Source organism: Simochromis diagramma, unplaced genomic scaffold, assembly GCF_900408965.1.
Source record: "Simochromis diagramma unplaced genomic scaffold, fSimDia1.1 OVJJ01000618.1, whole genome shotgun sequence".
Taxonomy (NCBI): domain Eukaryota; kingdom Metazoa; phylum Chordata; class Actinopteri; order Cichliformes; family Cichlidae; genus Simochromis; species Simochromis diagramma.
Window position 1 is genome coordinate 2175478 of NW_024387423.1, and position 18084 is coordinate 2193561.

At 39.7% G+C, this 18084-nt stretch overlaps 2 protein-coding genes across 6 annotated transcripts; one reads left to right on the forward strand and one right to left on the reverse strand.

The window, feature by feature from the left end:
- The first annotated feature begins 6434 nt into the window (after nucleotides 1-6434).
- Nucleotides 6435-9211, forward strand: LOC120722157 (Krueppel-like factor 10). Of its 3 annotated transcripts, none has more exons than XM_040013006.1 (4): nucleotides 6435-6601; nucleotides 7102-7248; nucleotides 7466-8333; nucleotides 8500-9211. In XM_040013006.1, exons 2-4 carry the CDS (start codon nucleotides 7111-7113, stop codon nucleotides 8694-8696), a joined length of 1203 nt encoding a protein of 400 aa, XP_039868940.1. In that variant the 5' UTR covers nucleotides 6435-6601; nucleotides 7102-7110; the 3' UTR covers nucleotides 8697-9211. The 3 variants fall into 3 exon arrangements, with proteins under 3 accessions (XP_039868940.1, XP_039868938.1, XP_039868939.1); XM_040013004.1 differs by having other exon boundaries at nucleotides 6439-6601; nucleotides 7102-7341; XM_040013005.1 differs by lacking the exon at nucleotides 6435-6601 and adding an exon at nucleotides 6669-6828 and having other exon boundaries at nucleotides 7102-7341.
- A 124-nt stretch (nucleotides 9212-9335) lies between these two features.
- On the reverse strand, nucleotides 9336-17546 carry LOC120722156 (antizyme inhibitor 1-like). 3 transcript variants are annotated; one of them, XM_040013002.1, is made up of 12 exons: nucleotides 17336-17546; nucleotides 15668-15789; nucleotides 14404-14614; nucleotides 14019-14192; nucleotides 13134-13306; nucleotides 12757-12891; nucleotides 12504-12585; nucleotides 12277-12351; nucleotides 11641-11806; nucleotides 11308-11420; nucleotides 10616-10836; nucleotides 9336-10528 (listed from the first exon to the last, which is right to left on the reverse strand). In XM_040013002.1, exons 3-12 carry the CDS (start codon nucleotides 14503-14505, stop codon nucleotides 10414-10416), a joined length of 1356 nt encoding a protein of 451 aa, XP_039868936.1. In that variant the 5' UTR covers nucleotides 14506-14614; nucleotides 15668-15789; nucleotides 17336-17546; the 3' UTR covers nucleotides 9336-10413. The 3 variants fall into 3 exon arrangements, with proteins under 3 accessions (XP_039868936.1, XP_039868937.1, XP_039868935.1); XM_040013003.1 differs by lacking the exon at nucleotides 17336-17546 and adding an exon at nucleotides 16630-16851 and having other exon boundaries at nucleotides 10616-10833; XM_040013001.1 differs by lacking the exon at nucleotides 17336-17546 and adding an exon at nucleotides 16630-16851.
- Between the last annotated feature and the right edge of the window lie 538 nt (nucleotides 17547-18084).

Below are 18084 nucleotides of genomic sequence, written 5' to 3' on the forward strand. Positions count from 1 at the left end.
TCAAAGAAAGGGTTAAATTTTGCGAGGTTACCTCTTTAAAAGCTGGAACAATAGAATAGAAAAAGATGAGACAATTGGTTTTAAAATAGAATATCAACGAAAAAGAAGCAGCACAAATTTGTGCCTTTTGTGCAGTTACAAGCGGTATAGTTTTTTCTATTAAAAATTGCGTCATTATAATCTAGCTTTATTGTCTGCTTCCAAGTCAAAATGTTTAATCGTAGATAAAATATTCTTTCTAAAGCCATTCAGTTAAAAAAAAAAGGTACGTACAATGCATAACACGGTAACTAATCAGTGGTAAGAAATGTATTAATGTCAGCTTAAAATGCTCACACGATGGACTGGACTGCTGTTGTTATAATAATGTTTCACAGCTAGCACTATTAGCTTTAGCGTTTAAGCTACCCAACTTGAATTCTTTGCTACCGTCCACTGTACTGTGGCTATTTTCTCGCTGTGAACACGTGTGGTTATGCAGGCCTCTGTGCGTGTCTGTAACTAGTAACTGCATTGAATTCTTTGTTTGTATGTTGTTTGCGATTTGCTTTTGCTCGCCTCTTTGTAAAACAATATTTATGAATAATAAAATATTAATGAAGAAATTAATGACAAGTTTACTTTGCCCCTACTTGCAAAATTTCATCCTTGAGTTAAATCAAATGAAAGGATGATGAAAAAACAACAAAATAATAATAATATCAGATGTCATTCTGATAGACAGATAAACTGTATTATATAGAGTAATAGCATGAGGTATGAAAGATTTCCCGTTTCTGTAATAGGTGTGTATCTGAATCAGCTCCTTGAAGCCCCTCTGCTTCCTGTCTAGTTAAGTGCTGCAGTCGAGGATTACCTAAGACTGATAATAGTTTGTCCAGTGATCTCCTCACCACCACAGTTTCAAAAGAGCCAGCCTCTCTAATCATTTTATTCAGTCTGCATTTTATTCAGTGGTGATGCTACCATCAGAGGTGGTGATGCCACCTCTGATGCTACTCCTTCAGCCGGCCACACCAAAGTACACTGCACTTGCCAGTACAGACTGATATCTCGAACAATTTGCTGTGGACACTGAAAGAAAACAGAGCCTCATCATCCCCTTTTGTATATGGCCTCTTTATTGGTCTTCCAATTCAGTCTGTTGTTTATGTGGATCCCCAGATACTTGCACCCTGGCACCACACCAACGTCTTGTCCCAGGATTGGGTTGTGTGGCTGTCCTCTTCCTTCTAAACTCCATCACCATCTCTCGGAAGCAGATGATTCCTCCCAGACCACTCCACAAAACCGTCCACTACTTCTCTGTACCCCCAATACATCCAACCACCTTACAGTTGTCAGAGTAATTTTGCAGACTGCTGATGTTTCTGAAAAATGTTTAAAATTGTGATTTGTCCTGTTAATTTAGCGTCAGCTGGTAAACCAAATATTATTTGTTGCAGATAAAGTAAGAGCAACATCAAAATCTGAAAATAAAATTATAATTTTTTATATAAGTAATTATTTATTACTCAAAAGTACTTGCAATATGGCCACATGGGGATTGTTGTTGGGTTATTTGGGGCCTCTTAAAAAGATTACACATTTTGATTTATAATAGCAAAGTATAAATCTGTTATGACTAAAGTAAAATTATGACTAAATTAAAAATAAGAATAATTATATTGAGATGCAAAACTACATTTTAAGACCTTCATAAATTCTGCTCAGGGATAAAAACAAAATCAGATTATACTCTCAATCCATTTGGAAATAGGTATATTTAATCCTGTGTTTGGTTTTTCATTTTTTTGCTATATAACACCTAAATATCCAAAACAACAACAACAACAAAAAAAAAACCCAACCAACACTTACTATTAATCCATTATTTTGGCATATAATGAACATTATTTGTAATAAAAGATCAGATGTACTTTATTCATCCCTAATTCTGGGCAAGATCATAAAACAAGACAGCTCCTAAATTAAAAAAAGAAAGAACTCAATTAAAAATAAAGATGAAGAGCTCATTAACTGACAAATGTAAGTAAATAAGTTAATATGTATTTATTTAAGTAGTATCTAAGTAAAATTAATAAGAATACCCATCTCACTACAGGGGAATGTCTGTTATATAATAAAGTAAAAGTAAATATACATTACAAATGTATTCATTAATAGCAATAATGTTGATTAAAATGCAACTGAAATATATAAAAACAAATGTTTATTTTTAATAAAAAAAATCTAATAATTAAGAAAAATATGCTTGGTATAAACTGAATGTACACCAATCAAGTAAATGTCATTGTACTATTAACATTTGTACATTGCTCTTATGTAACAAAATTACTTGTAAGATTTACATTATATCAAATTAAAGTCAGCATTTTGGGCATATTTTATTTTGAGTGTATAAAGCAGGAACTCCACATTTCTTCTCCTCATGCCACAATACTCGTATCTGTATTTGTGGCAGCAGAGATGAAACAGATGTTAAAAAAAAAGTGAAACAAAAAATCATGACCCTCAGATCATTGCTGCTATTCTTACACTGGTTTATATTTCAAACTGAACCGCCTAAAACCTGAGCTCTATAAATGGAAGACCACTGGGAGTCTGTGCACAGCTGATCTCCCTCCCACAGAAAACTGTGTTAGTGCGGTATTCCCAGTCTATTTAAGCCCTGTTGAGTTAAGGAAATAATTTTCTGTTGTTTGAAAGAAAGAAAAAGTAGAAGACTCTAATTTAAGCACAAGGTTACCATTATAACATTGTCAAAAGGAAACTCTAGTTTAAGCAGAGCTTAAAACTTGACCCATGCATGTCCTGGATGTGAGCAAAGGAGCTATAGTCAAGAGATGGCCATTTGGGAGAGGAGGGGTGAATGAACCTCTGCTCAGTGCATGGTGCAAATGATAAGATTAGAATTTTCCAATTTCCTGAAATATAGATTTTGTGTTTCCTGTCCCCTCCCAAAAAATTGCATTGTTAAAAGACAAATAAATAAATGAAAACAGCCTATGCAAAACAATGATTTCCTACTCATATTTTGGTTATACGCGTACAATCCCCCAAAAGCTGCAGTTTATCTCACCAGTAGGTGGCATGGTTTACCTTTGATAATAATGTGAGACAGTTGTAGTGATGACAGCTGTCCTTCCTGCGCTGCTCTTCTGATTATTTGCCAACACAAAAATGCTGCAGAGTTTTTTCAGGATATTTATGCATTCTGATAAGCTCATGGAGAGTCGCCCTTCAAAGCTGGAACTGAAAATAAGAGTTTGCACTTCTGCCCCAAGTCAGGTTCCTCTTTTATCTGCAAAGTACAGCACAAGTTTCCACTCAGCTCTAGCAAAGAGAAATGCAACCATCTGACTCAAAATTACCCACATGGATGTTGTCCTGCCCTGGCCTGCAGTCCACTTCATCTGCAGCTCGACCGAGCAAATGTTTCATAAAATGTCAGTTGTAACATAAATAAAAAGACGCGAGTCACACAAGTCTTACACTGGCCTATGTGTTAGACGAGCGTCTGTGAAGAATGACTGTTGATTTCACAAACATTTAAACCATGTTATTAAAATAAGGGGAAATACTGCATATGTAAGTGAGCAAATTTTCACTAGATTATTCGATCATACGTTCTTCTTCAAGTTTGTATGCACCACATCAACCAACCAGATGAGAGAAGAGCGTGACTTTTATCTGTGTTTACTGAATTCAACACAGAGGTTATTTAAACCAAGGCCATTGCTCCAAAAAAAACACCCTGTACCTTTTTTTAAGGGAGTAGACAAACAAACCAGAGCTATTTTTAGGTAGGAGGGTACTGGGTTATTAAATGACCCCTGGAGTTCTTAAATATGGGTACAAAGAGTCAGGGCCAGAAAACTGCATTATCATCAGAGAAAGGTTAGCAGGTTTGAGGATTTAGAAAGTGTGCACATTTTAGGCTGCAAATTTAACTCAATGAATAAAGTTTTATTACACACAGAGACACCAGAGACAAGATATCCTACTCGGTATAATCAGAGGTTTTCCAGTTGTTACACCTTAAAACTAGACTGTTTTCATCAGTGAACCCAGACAAGCTGCTGTCAGTCAGCCCACAATCACTTCAGCCCATGTTTTACTGACTGGGGTAACATGATCAATAGCTGAAGAGTATGAGTTTAAAATAACTTCTCTTAGTGCTGGCAGAAGCATATCTTTGCAGGACTAGGGAAGGACAGAATGTAGCTCTACCTCTTAACATGCACTCGCCTGCACAAACCAAAAAAAAACTATATAAAAAGAGAGAAAGAGCATTCAGCCAGTCCTGAAATGTAATCTATGAGGAAAATCCCACACCAGCACAGATAAGATGGTGCTTTATTTGGGGCACAGTCTTCAAACTATTTTAAGCGGTTTTCACCTGATTTGACTGGCGACTATTAAAGTACTTTATAATGGTTCAGAATAACTGCCCATTAAAGGTTTCAAGAAGGGTGCTGAGCGGTGAAGGACTTTGCACAAACTGTGTGCACAACCTACATCAAATCATAGATTTCTGCACAGCTTACAAGGCAATATATTGTATATGGCTGGTGAATAAAGAGATGTAGTGAGTAGTCTCTTTCTGGACATAGCAACACATCCATTTCTGAAACAGCTAAAGAGAACCCCAAGTCCTTGGTAATCTAGTCGAAGTGGAAATCACCCCTGCTAACAAGCTCCAGTTATCCATTTGTTACTTGCCATCTAGGGGTCAGGTCATAATATGAATGAAGCACTGGTCGTAACACATTGCACAACTGTATACACATGTTGTGAGGCTCTGCTCTAAAGAGCTATTCTATGATTGGTCAAATGCCACAGGATCCTCTTTTATGCCATAACCTCTCACTTAAGCTGAGCTGTTTTGCAAACCAAGGATGAGGTGGAATTAAACTGCATGCTCATGCAGCAGCTGCTTGTCAATCACAAAGTACACCCACTTTAGAGAGTACCACATTTATCATACATTTCTAATATAATGAAGACCCCTGTGTACAACAGGAGTCTTCATTATTTTTCCTCCTATCTTTCATCTTTAAATTGTTTGCAATAAACTCAACATGCAAACATGATTCATGTAGATTTATGAGCTGCGGATTGGCCAGTTGCAATGCACTAATCCAATCAGTAATCCAACACAAGTTGGATTACTGATCAGAAAATACTTAATTCATATTTTTTTATTAGTTCTGAGACACTGAATGCAAGTTTCAGGGAGCTTGATAAAGTTACAAATGAAATCTTTATGCATTGCATGGTTACACTTTTATTCTGTTCCAGCAAATATGCTTTTGAGGAACATCCCAACAATGCCAGACACAGTCAAATGGGCTGTGTGTCTGTGTGTGTATTTCCCCATTGTGTGTCTACAACCAGCCTTTTGTCCCGGTTCTCTGTGCTGTGCAGGAAGGTCTAGACAGCTGACACTTACCTAATCCAGAGGGGTGGCTGAACCCATCTCCTGTTGGCTGACCTCTTTCCACAAAAGACAAGGGTCTTCTAATTTAAACACCAGTCACATTAATATATATCTATATTGGGGGAGATTTTGAGAAGAAATAAAAAACCAAAAATTACTCAAGAGATGTAGCCTATTCACATCATTCACTGGTAGCATTTAGTATCTTTAATATGTGAAATGTATTGTTGTTGCTTTAAGCACCAAATTATCTGAACCTTCTTCCTGTCAGGTGAAATGATTAAAACACAGCTGCCTTGCAACAAAGTGGGGGACGAGATTTACACACAAAACATTGGCACTAACAAAATGTAGTCTGGTTGCAACTCTGAATGAGATTAATGGTAATGAATAATAGTAGAAATTATTTGGTGTTATTTCACTTTTGAAAAGTAAAGGAGGATTAGTTAATTGCAGTGAAGGGGTGGGGGTATTATACAAAAAGGGTGTGGGGGGGTCTGAAGCACTTGTTCACATAATTTCCACTAATGGATGAATTAAGAAGATATAATATTAGGAAATATTTCCACCACAGGTCCCCCCCCCTTTATCCATGGCCCTGCCTCTCTACTTTAATTAAATAGTAGCTTCATTTAGATAGATTTATCTGAAGATTGTTAAATAGTAACAAGTGCTATATTAATTACCTACCTGTTGCTATCTCATAATGAGCATCTTTTCTCACTGTCTTCACTCCAAGTGTCATAGTGATGATTAGCCAAGACAGATGGTGAGCGTCTGCTCGTCAGGGCAAAGTTACTCATTAAAAACGCCAGTTATTTGCAAGGTGGGCGTGTGGGTTGGGGGGTGGGGGGGTTTTCTCACACTCCCTTGCTGTTGTGTACCACGCAGTCTCCACGGTGCCTTCAGCCCCTGATCACGCACGGTGCCCCCGCACCATTGGTCTACCCTAAAACACACCTTTGCGTCCCATTGGGCGCGGCTTCGGGCCACGCCCATCTGTTCCCCCACCGCATTTGAAACGATGAATGGAAACGAGGCTGTGGAGGAAATTAGGAAACATACTTGCCTGGTCTTAAGTTGTTCGCACGAGACTTGTGGACGCGCGTCTAGGGATTAAACCTGTTTCCTGAACACTTGACGCACTCATACATATATGTAAGTAAATGTTAGCTTCGTCATATTTCTCATATTTACGGTTTAGCATAGTGTTTTCTTTTCTTCTTACGTGTTTAATGTTCGTGTAGAAACACGTTGATAAAGTGGTTGTCAGCAGCTAATTAGTCAGACAGTCTGGTGGGCTTCATCAATAGTTATTGAGGAGTATGATTATGGGTGCAGCTTGTGTGTGGTGATCCGGGCCTGGGCAGGGAGGAGTTCTTACAGTAGGTGTTGTGTGTCTGTTTTGTAACCACCACACATGCTGCTTTTGTCCCCCAGCAAAGTAGGTGAAAGGGCAACCGCGCTGATGAGCAGCAGCTGATCATGCTTATCTCTCATGCTCTTTGGCAAAATCTTTAAGGCCCTGAGATAATGGTCATAGTGTAAATTTGATCGTAGGTGATGTATTCACTTATTTTTAGTGAAGGCTATCATTGTTGGATTACGTTGCGTGAAATGTTATGAATTTAAATTACAGTTAATTTGGTCTTTGCCAGAGTTACACTATGAAGTCTGAGGAGCATCACTGTAACATCTCAGACGTCCAGGGTGAATCCCAGCCAACTGACATGGGTGCAGGTGATATGGAAGCTGTGCGGGCTCTGATGTCCATGACTAAGCACTGGAAGTCACGAAACTTCAGGGTGAGGCACTACAGACCTCTGTCTCCCTCCTCAGACTCCTCAGAGGACGACCAGGTCACCACCAGTTCTGCTGTGCTGCAGGACTCTCTGTTTGTAAGGGATCCTTGTTTAGGATGAAATGGTTTCTATGTAACTGCGTGATTCTAGTAAATGTAGATGTATTGGGACAGAAGAGAAACTTTATTACTGACTTTGATAATGTGACTTTTCTTCTCAGTGCATGACACCACCATGCAGCCCGCCCCACTTTGTGACGGCCTGTCCAGGTCCAGCTCTGAAGCCTCACCGACCTACAGAAGCGACGTCTCTGCACAAACACGCTGCTCAGCAGAGCTTCCAGTGCACCAGTGTGATCCGTCACACTGCAGATGGCCTCCACTGCTCCTCCAACCTTAATTGTTCCTCAAAGGAGGAAGAGGTCGTTCGGGTTCACATGCTGGACTCTAAAACTGATGTGAACTGTAAAGATGAGCCGAATAGCAGAGACTCTGAGGAGACTGTTACAACACAAGCTTACACTGAGACGTCCCCAAATGTTGTTCAGTCCAGAGAGAACCCAGGAAGCCTTTTAGGCTTAGATGAAAATAAAAATACGCCTCAGTCTGTCCCAGCTGGAGATGCTCTGGTCTCGCCTGTGCCTGTCTACTGCCACATTGTTCCTGTCTCTTCTTTGGCCACCGTTGTGCAGAACGCTGTCACAAACTCGCACAGTCAGCAGCAACACCTACTGCCAGCAATCACCATGGTGCACACGCCACTGCAGCTACAGCACAAACAAGAAGGACAAACGGCTTCTTCTGCTCAGGTCTTCCTTGTAGGGGGTCAGGTGGCAAAGGGTCCCGTCATGCTCCTTGTCCCTCAGCCGCCTGTTCCTCCTGTCTACATTCAACCAGCACCGGTGACCAATGGTGGACCAAAGTTTGCTGCCATTGCCCCGGCGCCTCATCGCACCTTATCGGAGCAAAGATGTGTCCCACAGCAGCCAGAGGTGGCCCGCGCACGCAATCACGTTTGTCCCCGTGAGAACTGCAACAAGACTTACTTCAAGAGCTCTCATCTCAAGGCCCACATGAGGACGCACACAGGTAAGAGATAAATGAATTAAATGTTAATATAACGCATATGTATTTGAATGCTATGGCAGTTTTTAAGCAAATGGCACAAGTGTGATCTTCTAGTCATGATAGCAAATGTTTTACCCGTTGGAGTATGTTCAGAAAAGTCCTTATTCCTGCCTCCACTATCCAACAGGTGAGAAACCTTATAAATGCAAGTGGGAGGGTTGCGAGAGGCGTTTCGCTCGCTCCGATGAGCTGTCCCGGCATCGCCGAACCCACACGGGAGAAAAAAAGTTTGCCTGCCCAATGTGCCTCAGCCGCTTCATGCGTAGTGACCACCTTGCCAAGCACGCCCGAAGACACCTGGCAGCGATGAGGGGACGCTGCTGAACTCCCTGCATGCAGTATCGTCTTCAGCAACAATAACAAACAAACCCCACTGTGAAACCAAATGACATGCTCTACGCTGTTGAGACTGACTCACACAAGACTGTAGATGTTTTTTACGTCACCTTATGAAAGGGCTATTGTGCAACACTGTTAAACTTTGCTATACTGCTGTTCTGTAATCATTCTAATTGAATATAAACGAGGTAATCAAAGTGTTTACATTTAACTACTGCATTAGCATAAGCTGAGTAGTTACGTATTTAAATGTTACTAAGTTTACTTTTTTGTCAGTGATATTTGACCAAAAAATGTTAAATGTTGTTCTTTTGTGCCATGACAATCAGTTTAAAATATTTTTGCACTTTTTCTTGCACAAAACACAGAATTCCTTAATAAACCTAAACATATTTGTCTAGATTTTTATTTTTATTTTTTTTAAGAGTTGTAATTTAAAATCTTTTGTGGTTCCCACATGCTTCTGATACCTGAAAATGTATCCCCCTTCAGCTCATCACATGATAACTGTATAAAATTATCAGGCTGTGAAACTGAGGGGTACCAATTCTATCTATGCATACAGCTGGAGGAAGTTACAATTTACAACATTTGTGCATTTCTGATAAGACACACACACTGGGATTTACAGTCCACTCAGTGGGGTGTTTATTACTCTTCATTTAGACAAGCACAGCTACACGTTAAAAGCAGGCAAATGCCTGATAATTTATCATGCCTTAAGACAGATTTATGACAGTTTCACAGATATGATACACACAATGCAAGTATACTTGGTGTCAGGAAATACTGCTATATTCTATCAACACAGATGTTGGAAGAATATTTCAAACTAAATGAGTAGAAATAGAACTTGCAGTAGTCTTTTAAATCATTTTTTGTAAAGAAACAATGTCATTTTCAGTGTAAGTCGATTCATTATCCACCAGCACTTCCTGTGTTCCATCTGCAGCACATGCTGTCTAATAAAACCTGCTTGGCTGTCAGGTAGCAGAGCACTCACCTGCCAGTCTTGGAAGCAAGACGCTCAACACTTTGGAAAAGCACGCAAACACCACCTTATTTAAGGACACTCACCTTTTAGCTTTCAAATAATTTTCAGAAACTGACGCCACGGTGACGCCAAACATTTTGTATGTACAGCAAAGATATGCTGCAAGCTCTCAATTTAATATGAAGATGCCACTTTTTAAATGTAATAATGGATTCTAGCCTTTGTGCACACACAAAAAAACCCTACACAACAAATTAAAATACAAAATACAAATCTTTTGGCAAAACTTTCTATATAATCTCAGAAGTGTTTCTTTTTATAAATACACTGCTTCAATCAGGGATACACATAATATACAAGACTGACAACAGCAAAGGAGATATGAATAATAATATCTGTCAAATATAATCATTTAAAAGTATTATATGTCTACTGTAGGGGTGTAAACTGTAGTTCAAGAGGAGTCCCCAAACTGTCTTTTCTGGACTCATCCATTTTGTTGCATACTAATTAACACCTACTTAGGGTTTCCAGGGCTGACCACACAGAAGTGCAGTGCACTGGGGTCTGTGAGATGAATATGGTCTGGTCCAGGCAATTTCAAGCACTACTGGGAGAGTTGACCCCAGGGGAATGTGAACCAAAGGAAGCTAGCAGCAGAAACAAGTGAGAAAAGTGAAAAGACTTCTGGTCCCAGTCAGATGTTTCCTAAGCTGGGACCGACAGTGCAGCCTCTGTTTGGCAGGAATTGAGGAAGTACGGGACCAGGGAGAAGTTCTTAAGCGTAGCCTCGTTGGTAACACCAGTGTCCTGCATCTCAAACCTGGTGAATGAAAATAAACAGGAATCAAGGACCATAACCTTCACATTCTTGCACAGAAAATATTTTCTCCATCACTGCCAAACTTACCAGTCTCTAGAGGAGATGACGTAGTACACAGGGGGTGGTGGTGAGTCAGTGGAGGAGCACAGTGGTTGACCCAGACTGTAGGAGCCAGCATGTGTGAACATGAGCCAATCTCCAATGTTGAGCTCAGGTAAAAGACAGTGCTCCAGTACCTGGTCCAGATCATCTCCAGAGGGACCCCACAAGCTGCTGCTGAACACCGGTACATCCAGGGAAGTGTTCTGCTAATAAGGCAATAAAGGTGATTATTTTAGTCGTTTTACAGTGTGTATATGTGTGGCCAGTAGCTGATTAAGATGTTGTTCCTAATTTAATAATATAGTCCGTATACACATTGAGAAGTATAGAGAAAGTATTGTGTGTTGTGGTTACACATTCAACTGGCCCTTTGTTAGGTAAAGGTCCTTTGTTGGCTGGCTGGATGGATGCGTCCGTCTCGCTATCCATCCATCCAACAGAGGACCTTTGTGGTGGAACAGATTTGCATTATGAATTTGCAGCCAACAGATCTACAGAAACTGCTTGCTGCGATCTTGTCAGTGTGGCCCAAAAAGTCTTGCAGAAGTTTCAAGCACCTTGTTAAATCTATGCAACAGTTTTGTAGATAAAAGTAGTCCAACCTGGTACTGCCAAAGTGTACCTATTAAAGTGTCTAGTAAGTGTATACTGATCCATTGAGAATCTTTGAGACTCACCTTGTGAACAGATGGGGCAGATATCAGTCTTTCAGAGAGTTTGCTGGCAAACGATCCATACACTCCTTCGTTCATAGTGTACTGGAACGCTGGCTCTTCATTGGGAGACAGATCTGTTCAGAAGAGGGCAGAAAAGTTTCTGAATTACATTTTACTGTTTGATTCATAGCTGCACTGCTAATTCCCAGTATAATAATACATTTCATGCTGTACAACACTGGTTTCTGCATGAAAATGCATTGTGTACTGCTCGAGTTACTGCTGGAATGCAGTTTTTACAGAGTATGTCCTTAACAATCATTACCGTTCCTAAGTGAGTATCTTGCCACTAACCATGATCCTGGTCCTGGGGATCACGTGCCACCACCTCCTTGGAGATGACATTGACAGCCAGTGTGAAAGCAGAGGACACGAAGAAGTTACCAGGCTCAGCAATGATGGAAACTCCTGAAGATGGAGGGAAGTATAGGTCCACCATAGACATGACTGCACTATTAATCTGCAAAAGTGATGACAGAAGCCGTTACAATTAACATTAAGATATTCCTTCCTTTTTCCCCCACATGCCTCTGAAAAGTAGTTTAAATCCAGCTTCACAGTGAGCAGCTAAAGCATGAATCTATATTAGAATATTCTCAACATTTAAGACAGACACTTTTATCTTACTGTTCAGCTAGTGCTTACTACAGCTACAATGTACAAAGCTTGTCTTTAACACCCATATGGAAAAGAAATAGTAAAAACATATGTGATTACTCATGAAAGTGGCCACTTTCTCATTACTTTCATATATTTTTTTAGTAAGTATACAAAACATACAAGTTTCATTATATAATTTTTCAAGGGATCTTATATGTGTTTTCATTCTTGTATGCTTTTCATACAAGTTTCATACAAGACAGATAAAAACTTTATAAGATTTATATATATCTTTTCCATATGGGCAGTATCTGATAGAAATGCACTGACCAGTTCCAGTTGGGCCTCAGAGCCACTGAATCCGCCTCCAATGTCCAAGATTTTCATGCTGAAGCCAATTTCCTCCTGAAGCAGACAGAAATTTGTTAATAACTTGGGTCTATACAAAGTACCTTGTGTTTATGGAGCATCCAAAACATAAAATTGTATTCAACAGAAATGCAAATAACAGTCATAGAGCTGACTGCAAATGAAATGCATCATTTAACACCACATACCCCCATATCAAAGACACAACGGGCATCGGAGATGGCATGAACATACACCTGGTCATCGTCACAGGAGTTGGAAATGTGAGACCTGAGGAGTAGAAGAGGTAGTCGGTGATCAAACTGGCAACTTAACGTTTAAATTTCATTTGCAGACAAACTGACTAAATAATTTGTTCAGGAGAACTGTGCCATCCTTGCAGTGGTCTAAGTACAAAACCTGGATTTGCATTTCTCTTCATTTCCTTCCTGTAGTCCTTACCTGACCCCAGCTACCTGCACACCCAGCTCCTTAGCACTCTCCAGCAGATGTCTGCAGTCCTTGAGTGAGCAGCCAAATGTCATGCTCATGTCATCGTCCGGGTTTGACGCTTCCGTTGACACCTGTAGCAGCAGCCTAAATTAACACAGAGGAAATAGATAACTTGGTTACTGTTTTGGGGAAACAATCGATCCAGATTAATCTATGATATAAAACCAGAGCAGTAAACTACACAGAACCAAACAGTTTTGCAGGTAGATTTCTTATCAGAATGACGGTCGATAGTGTAACCAACAGATAATTACTATGGACTGATAACATGGTCAGTTGTTTAACATATTCACTGGCACTTGGACTGATGCTTATCAAAAACTTACTTGGCATTGGGGTGGCAGCGAGAAATCTTGCGCAGCTCTGCTTCATTATCACACACCAGGAGGTCAATGCCATTTTTGGCAGCATATTTAATCTGGGAAACTTGTTTGCAAACACCACTGTAGATGATATCTTCAGAGGGAATACCATGGCTCTGCACCAATTCCAGTTCAGACTGAATTACAAAGATACACAGACAAAGCAATATTCCATTAAAGGGAACCTATTATGCTTTTTTGTCATCTTTTGCTTATATTACACTTAGTTTGAAAATTTCAGTGTATGTACAAAGAACTGTGAGCTAGAAGGTCAGTCTCTAAGCAGTTTTTTTCTACTCTTCATAGGATATCCTTTAAATGATCATCTCAGGATCATTGCTCTGGCTGTAAGCATAGAAATCTAATCCACCTGCTGTCCCAACCTTCCATTTGTAAGGGGTAGGGAGCCAATCCTTTGTCAATCCATTGCCAGACGGCGGCTTAACAGTGGGGCCGCACCAAAGCCAAATATAAGATAAATAAGGATTATTTTCAACTTTGAATCAGCCAAAGCTGCTCTAGAAGAAAAAAAATAGAATTTGAAATAAGTGTAATAGATCTCCTGTATCTATCTTGCAATGCCCATCAGGCAGATGCATTAGAGACAAATATTTATTAAATAATGTTTACAAGGTGGGCATTGACATGTGGTGACCACTTGGTGGTGCTTTTAAAAATATTTAAAGATCTTGGAAAGACACACATTAAATAGCCTTGGGGTGAATTCGTACCAGGGCCTCAGCCTTATGAAACACGGGTCAGCTTGATGATCAACACTAGTGCTAAATGTGCTTTTATATTTAGCAGGGAAAAGCCCTAATGACAAAAACACACACTGTCAAAGAGTACCTTGTTGGTGCATATGAACCCAGTGCCAAGGGCAGCAAGGACTTCAATCACAGCTGGGCTGCTATTGCACCTGACAGCATAGTATGGTCTGATCTGGGACATGTGGGTCCGCCAGCGAACATGCTGCCTCATTATGACTCCCAGATCTGCTACAAAGAATGCATTTTTCTCAGACTGGAGAAGAGGGAAACAAACAGGTTTGGAAGAGTCAGAAAACACATTAAGATTGTATATCCATTAATCTACAATACAAGCATAAACAAAAGTGTGCCTGTATGTCAATTAACAACCTTTAGTTAACAATGCATTATAATACAATTGTTGGTTTTGAGACAATATTAAAACATTAAGAAATAGTACATGTTATTAAAGATGAAGCCCATACCAGTGTTTGCTCATAAATGTGATTGTCAATAACATCACAGAGGGCCATGCCTCCTTCCAGCAGGTCAACAGAATACTGCGGTTCATCAGCGATTCCTTTCATCCTCTCAACCGTTTTCTTCAAATCCAACAGGCATAAAGAATGTGGCTAGTGCGAAGTGGTCTTGCTCGCTCCCTCTCGAGCCCCTGGGGTCCTAGACTTATGCAACAAACTGTACAAGGAAAAGAGAAAAGCCAACATAAAGCACCAAGTTCAGCACCAAAAATCACTTTTGGATAATGCATATTCCATGATGTTCTCTGCTGCTGAAACCTAAACGCCTCTTTTGAAATCCTGAACTGAAGTCATTTTCAACTCAACGGGCATCCAATCAGAGCAGAGAACAGGTTCTGCGTTATGGGATAGCTTTGTGGAAGAGGCCTATTCTTCCTAAAAGCCGCTGTGAAAACACATAGTCTGGGGCACAGGGTTCATTTACTTTATCATCAATTACCCCTTACAATCGCCATTAATCCCTGAGCCGGTGACCCGAAAATGTTCCGTTTGATGGCATTAACAAAGGTACAATACTGGCGGCATCTGTGCCACAACTTTACTTTCAGTACTGTTGCACAGTACTTCAGCCAGTCATGGTAGTTTGGACCAGACCAGATGTAGAAAGGTTACATGGGGAGACTAGCAATATGCCAACAATGATTACTGTGGTGTACAATAAAAAATAAATACATTTAAAAAATGTGAATAAAATCACTGCTCAAACACTGGTTAAAAACACAATGGAACAAGGCTGAACACTAATATCTCTTTGAAAATAAACCAGGACCTTATGTAACTTAGAAAATGCTTAACTGGGTCACTTGTTCTATCTTCACAAAACATACAATATACAATGCAACCCAGCTATAATCTCAAGGAAAATACATGCATATTAGTTGGGTTATAGCTCAGATTATTTCTCTCTGTTCCTGAAAACAAATCTAACAGCAAAGCCAGTGCAGATAAAAGCAGTCCTGAACAGTGTCCTGTTATTTTAATACAAGTGCTGAAAATAGATCTGAAACAGTAGATCTAAAATAACTGAGTGATCTGGGACATGCTGAATGTTTACTCCTTTTGTCAGGACATGACAGTTACCGTAGAACTGCAATAATTCTTCACCATGCAAACACAAATACTGTACCACACATTCAACGTTTTTGCTATGAGATTTTTCTCAGCCCTCCAATTAAAGTGGATACATAAATTCCCCAGCTAGTTTACTCACATGGATGAGTCCTGGGATGAACTCCTCCACTATCAGCTAGGATCCCAAGGTGGCTCGGCGTTGAAGTCAAATGGCTCTCGGTATAGAGCTGCCCCTAGATCCTCTGGGTAGTTGTTGTACACCTGCAAAGGGGCAGATGAGGACGTGAGGCACAGCAGATTCAGTCAATGATCAGTCAATTGTTTCCCCTGCTAACACATGTTCCAGTGGTACTCCAAAGTACAATCAAATCTGTAAATCTGTAGAGGAAACTGGGTTTTTTCCTGGCTCCAAATGGATCTTTGGGTTATGACTACACACATTAGCACGATAATCCAGAATAGAAAGGCATTCCCTGATTTCCATATTTTTCGCCATTTGACAAAGACGAATTGTAAGCTCGAGTTAACGAATACCCGCATAAAGCACTGATACAGAAAACAGTATTTACATGCTGTACTTAATATGTGTTTTTTAAGGTGGTTTATAATGTGTGAATTGTTAGTCTGAGTTACTCTGAACCAACCACCGGAACTGATGCAATGATGGCCAGATTAGCAGGTTTGAATAAATTAATTAGCAATGGCTACAACAACACTCTTGCCCCGTGTTATTTATCATGCTACCCCTTATAACCACGTTTAACTACAACTTAACATTCATTACCAATTACTTCAGAGTCAAATTCCTTGTTACTGTAACAGCTTGCTTTCAATTCATGGAGCACATTAGCATTAGTGTCCGCGGTAGTTACACAGTAATATACGATGTATTCCTTACGCAGTAATATACGATGTATTCCTAGTACCAACATGTTTTATAAAAACAAAGTTTTTTTTTAAGAATGCTACTGACAACAACGTTATAGCTAGTGTGTTTTATTTAGTATTTAGCTAGACAATGACACGTTACTCAGTGCATTTAGCTAATAACATGCTAACACTCATAGGAAGCTAACAGCGCGGTTAGCTAACGTTACTTACGTCCGCTGAAAACCCAAAAGAGGGGACAGAACGCTTTTTCTTTTTAGGCGGAATTTTTAAAGAGTGGTGGGGAGACTAGAAGAGAAAACGATATTTGCCATGGAGTAGTTCAAGTTATTGTCGTTCGACGTTTTCTCGATGGCACCTATAGCGGACCATTTGTTACAACCGAGCAGACGACAGCAGCGGAGGGCGAACGGCAAGACCGACCCACAGACAGAAGCGTCATATTAATGCTGACACATCCGGTTTAAAATGTCAAAATAAAACCCACATTAACCGACATATTCGTGTTGAGTAACGGAGAAACCGTCAGAGTGAAATTAAGCAAGAATTACAGCTTTTATTAACATTTTCCGGTTTGGCTCAACTGAAGTATGGTGAACTTGACAAACACTTGCTCGGAGCTGTCAAACCCTCACGCAACGCGATATTAGAGCTCGCATAGGAAGATGTGGAGCATTTATTAACATAATTTAAAAAATCATTACTGACCTGCAACAGCCACAATAATAACAGTTAAAAAAAGATTATTTTTTTCTATGCTGCAATATTTTGTGCACACAATTTGAAGACATTCTAACCAACTGGAAAAACAAAAACAAAACAATAAACCCCACAACTTTGTTGATCTTAGACTATATTTATAACAGAATAGCTATAAAACCTATGCTCCGTGGTAAATAGGTAATTTCCCAAAAATTACCTGTGTTATGTCTTCACTGGATCCCCCATGGTTCAGTGATAAGGACAAAATATTGTCCAACAAAGGTGGCACAGTCCTCCTTATTTTCTCTAGTCTCAGTCAGCACTCGCAGACATAAGCCCTAGACGCAATGGCTAGATGGAAACATGCATTTTGTCCTAAAGTTCAAGCTCAGTCTATACTTTCCCTTCCTTTTGCCTTTGTTGTTGTGAAGTTGTGCCTGACTCTGAAAACGCTTGGTATGAGGCAGTTTTTACCCCCTCCAGGAGATAAATTTGCATGTCTCCCTCCTCAGAGCTGAAGGGGGAGGGTGCAAAGAAAAGCTCGGCAACTGTTAGCTGAAGGGGAAATCTTTTTTCTGGGGCTGTTTGGACTCTGTGCTTACATTAAACATAGGAGAAAATACCCCTTTATCATTAAAATATAAAGTGTTTTACTGCACAGTATCAGCATTTCAAGGCTTTGGGATTATGTTTGCCATTTCTAAAATAATACAAATAGGTTATAAAAATACAATTTATTTTCAACTATGTTCAGAAAAAATAAAAACAAGTATAGGAAAATAATTTTCAAATGCAATCCACTAATGTCTGTTTTCTACAGTAAAAGCCCATTTTCTGCAGCATTTCTTCAGTCTGTGACCCTCATAATTTAATTTTCACTTCATTTTTACAGAGTGACATACAGACACAAGTTCTCCATACCTGCTGTGAAGTTTAGGATCCAGGAATTTGTGACCTAGGACTACT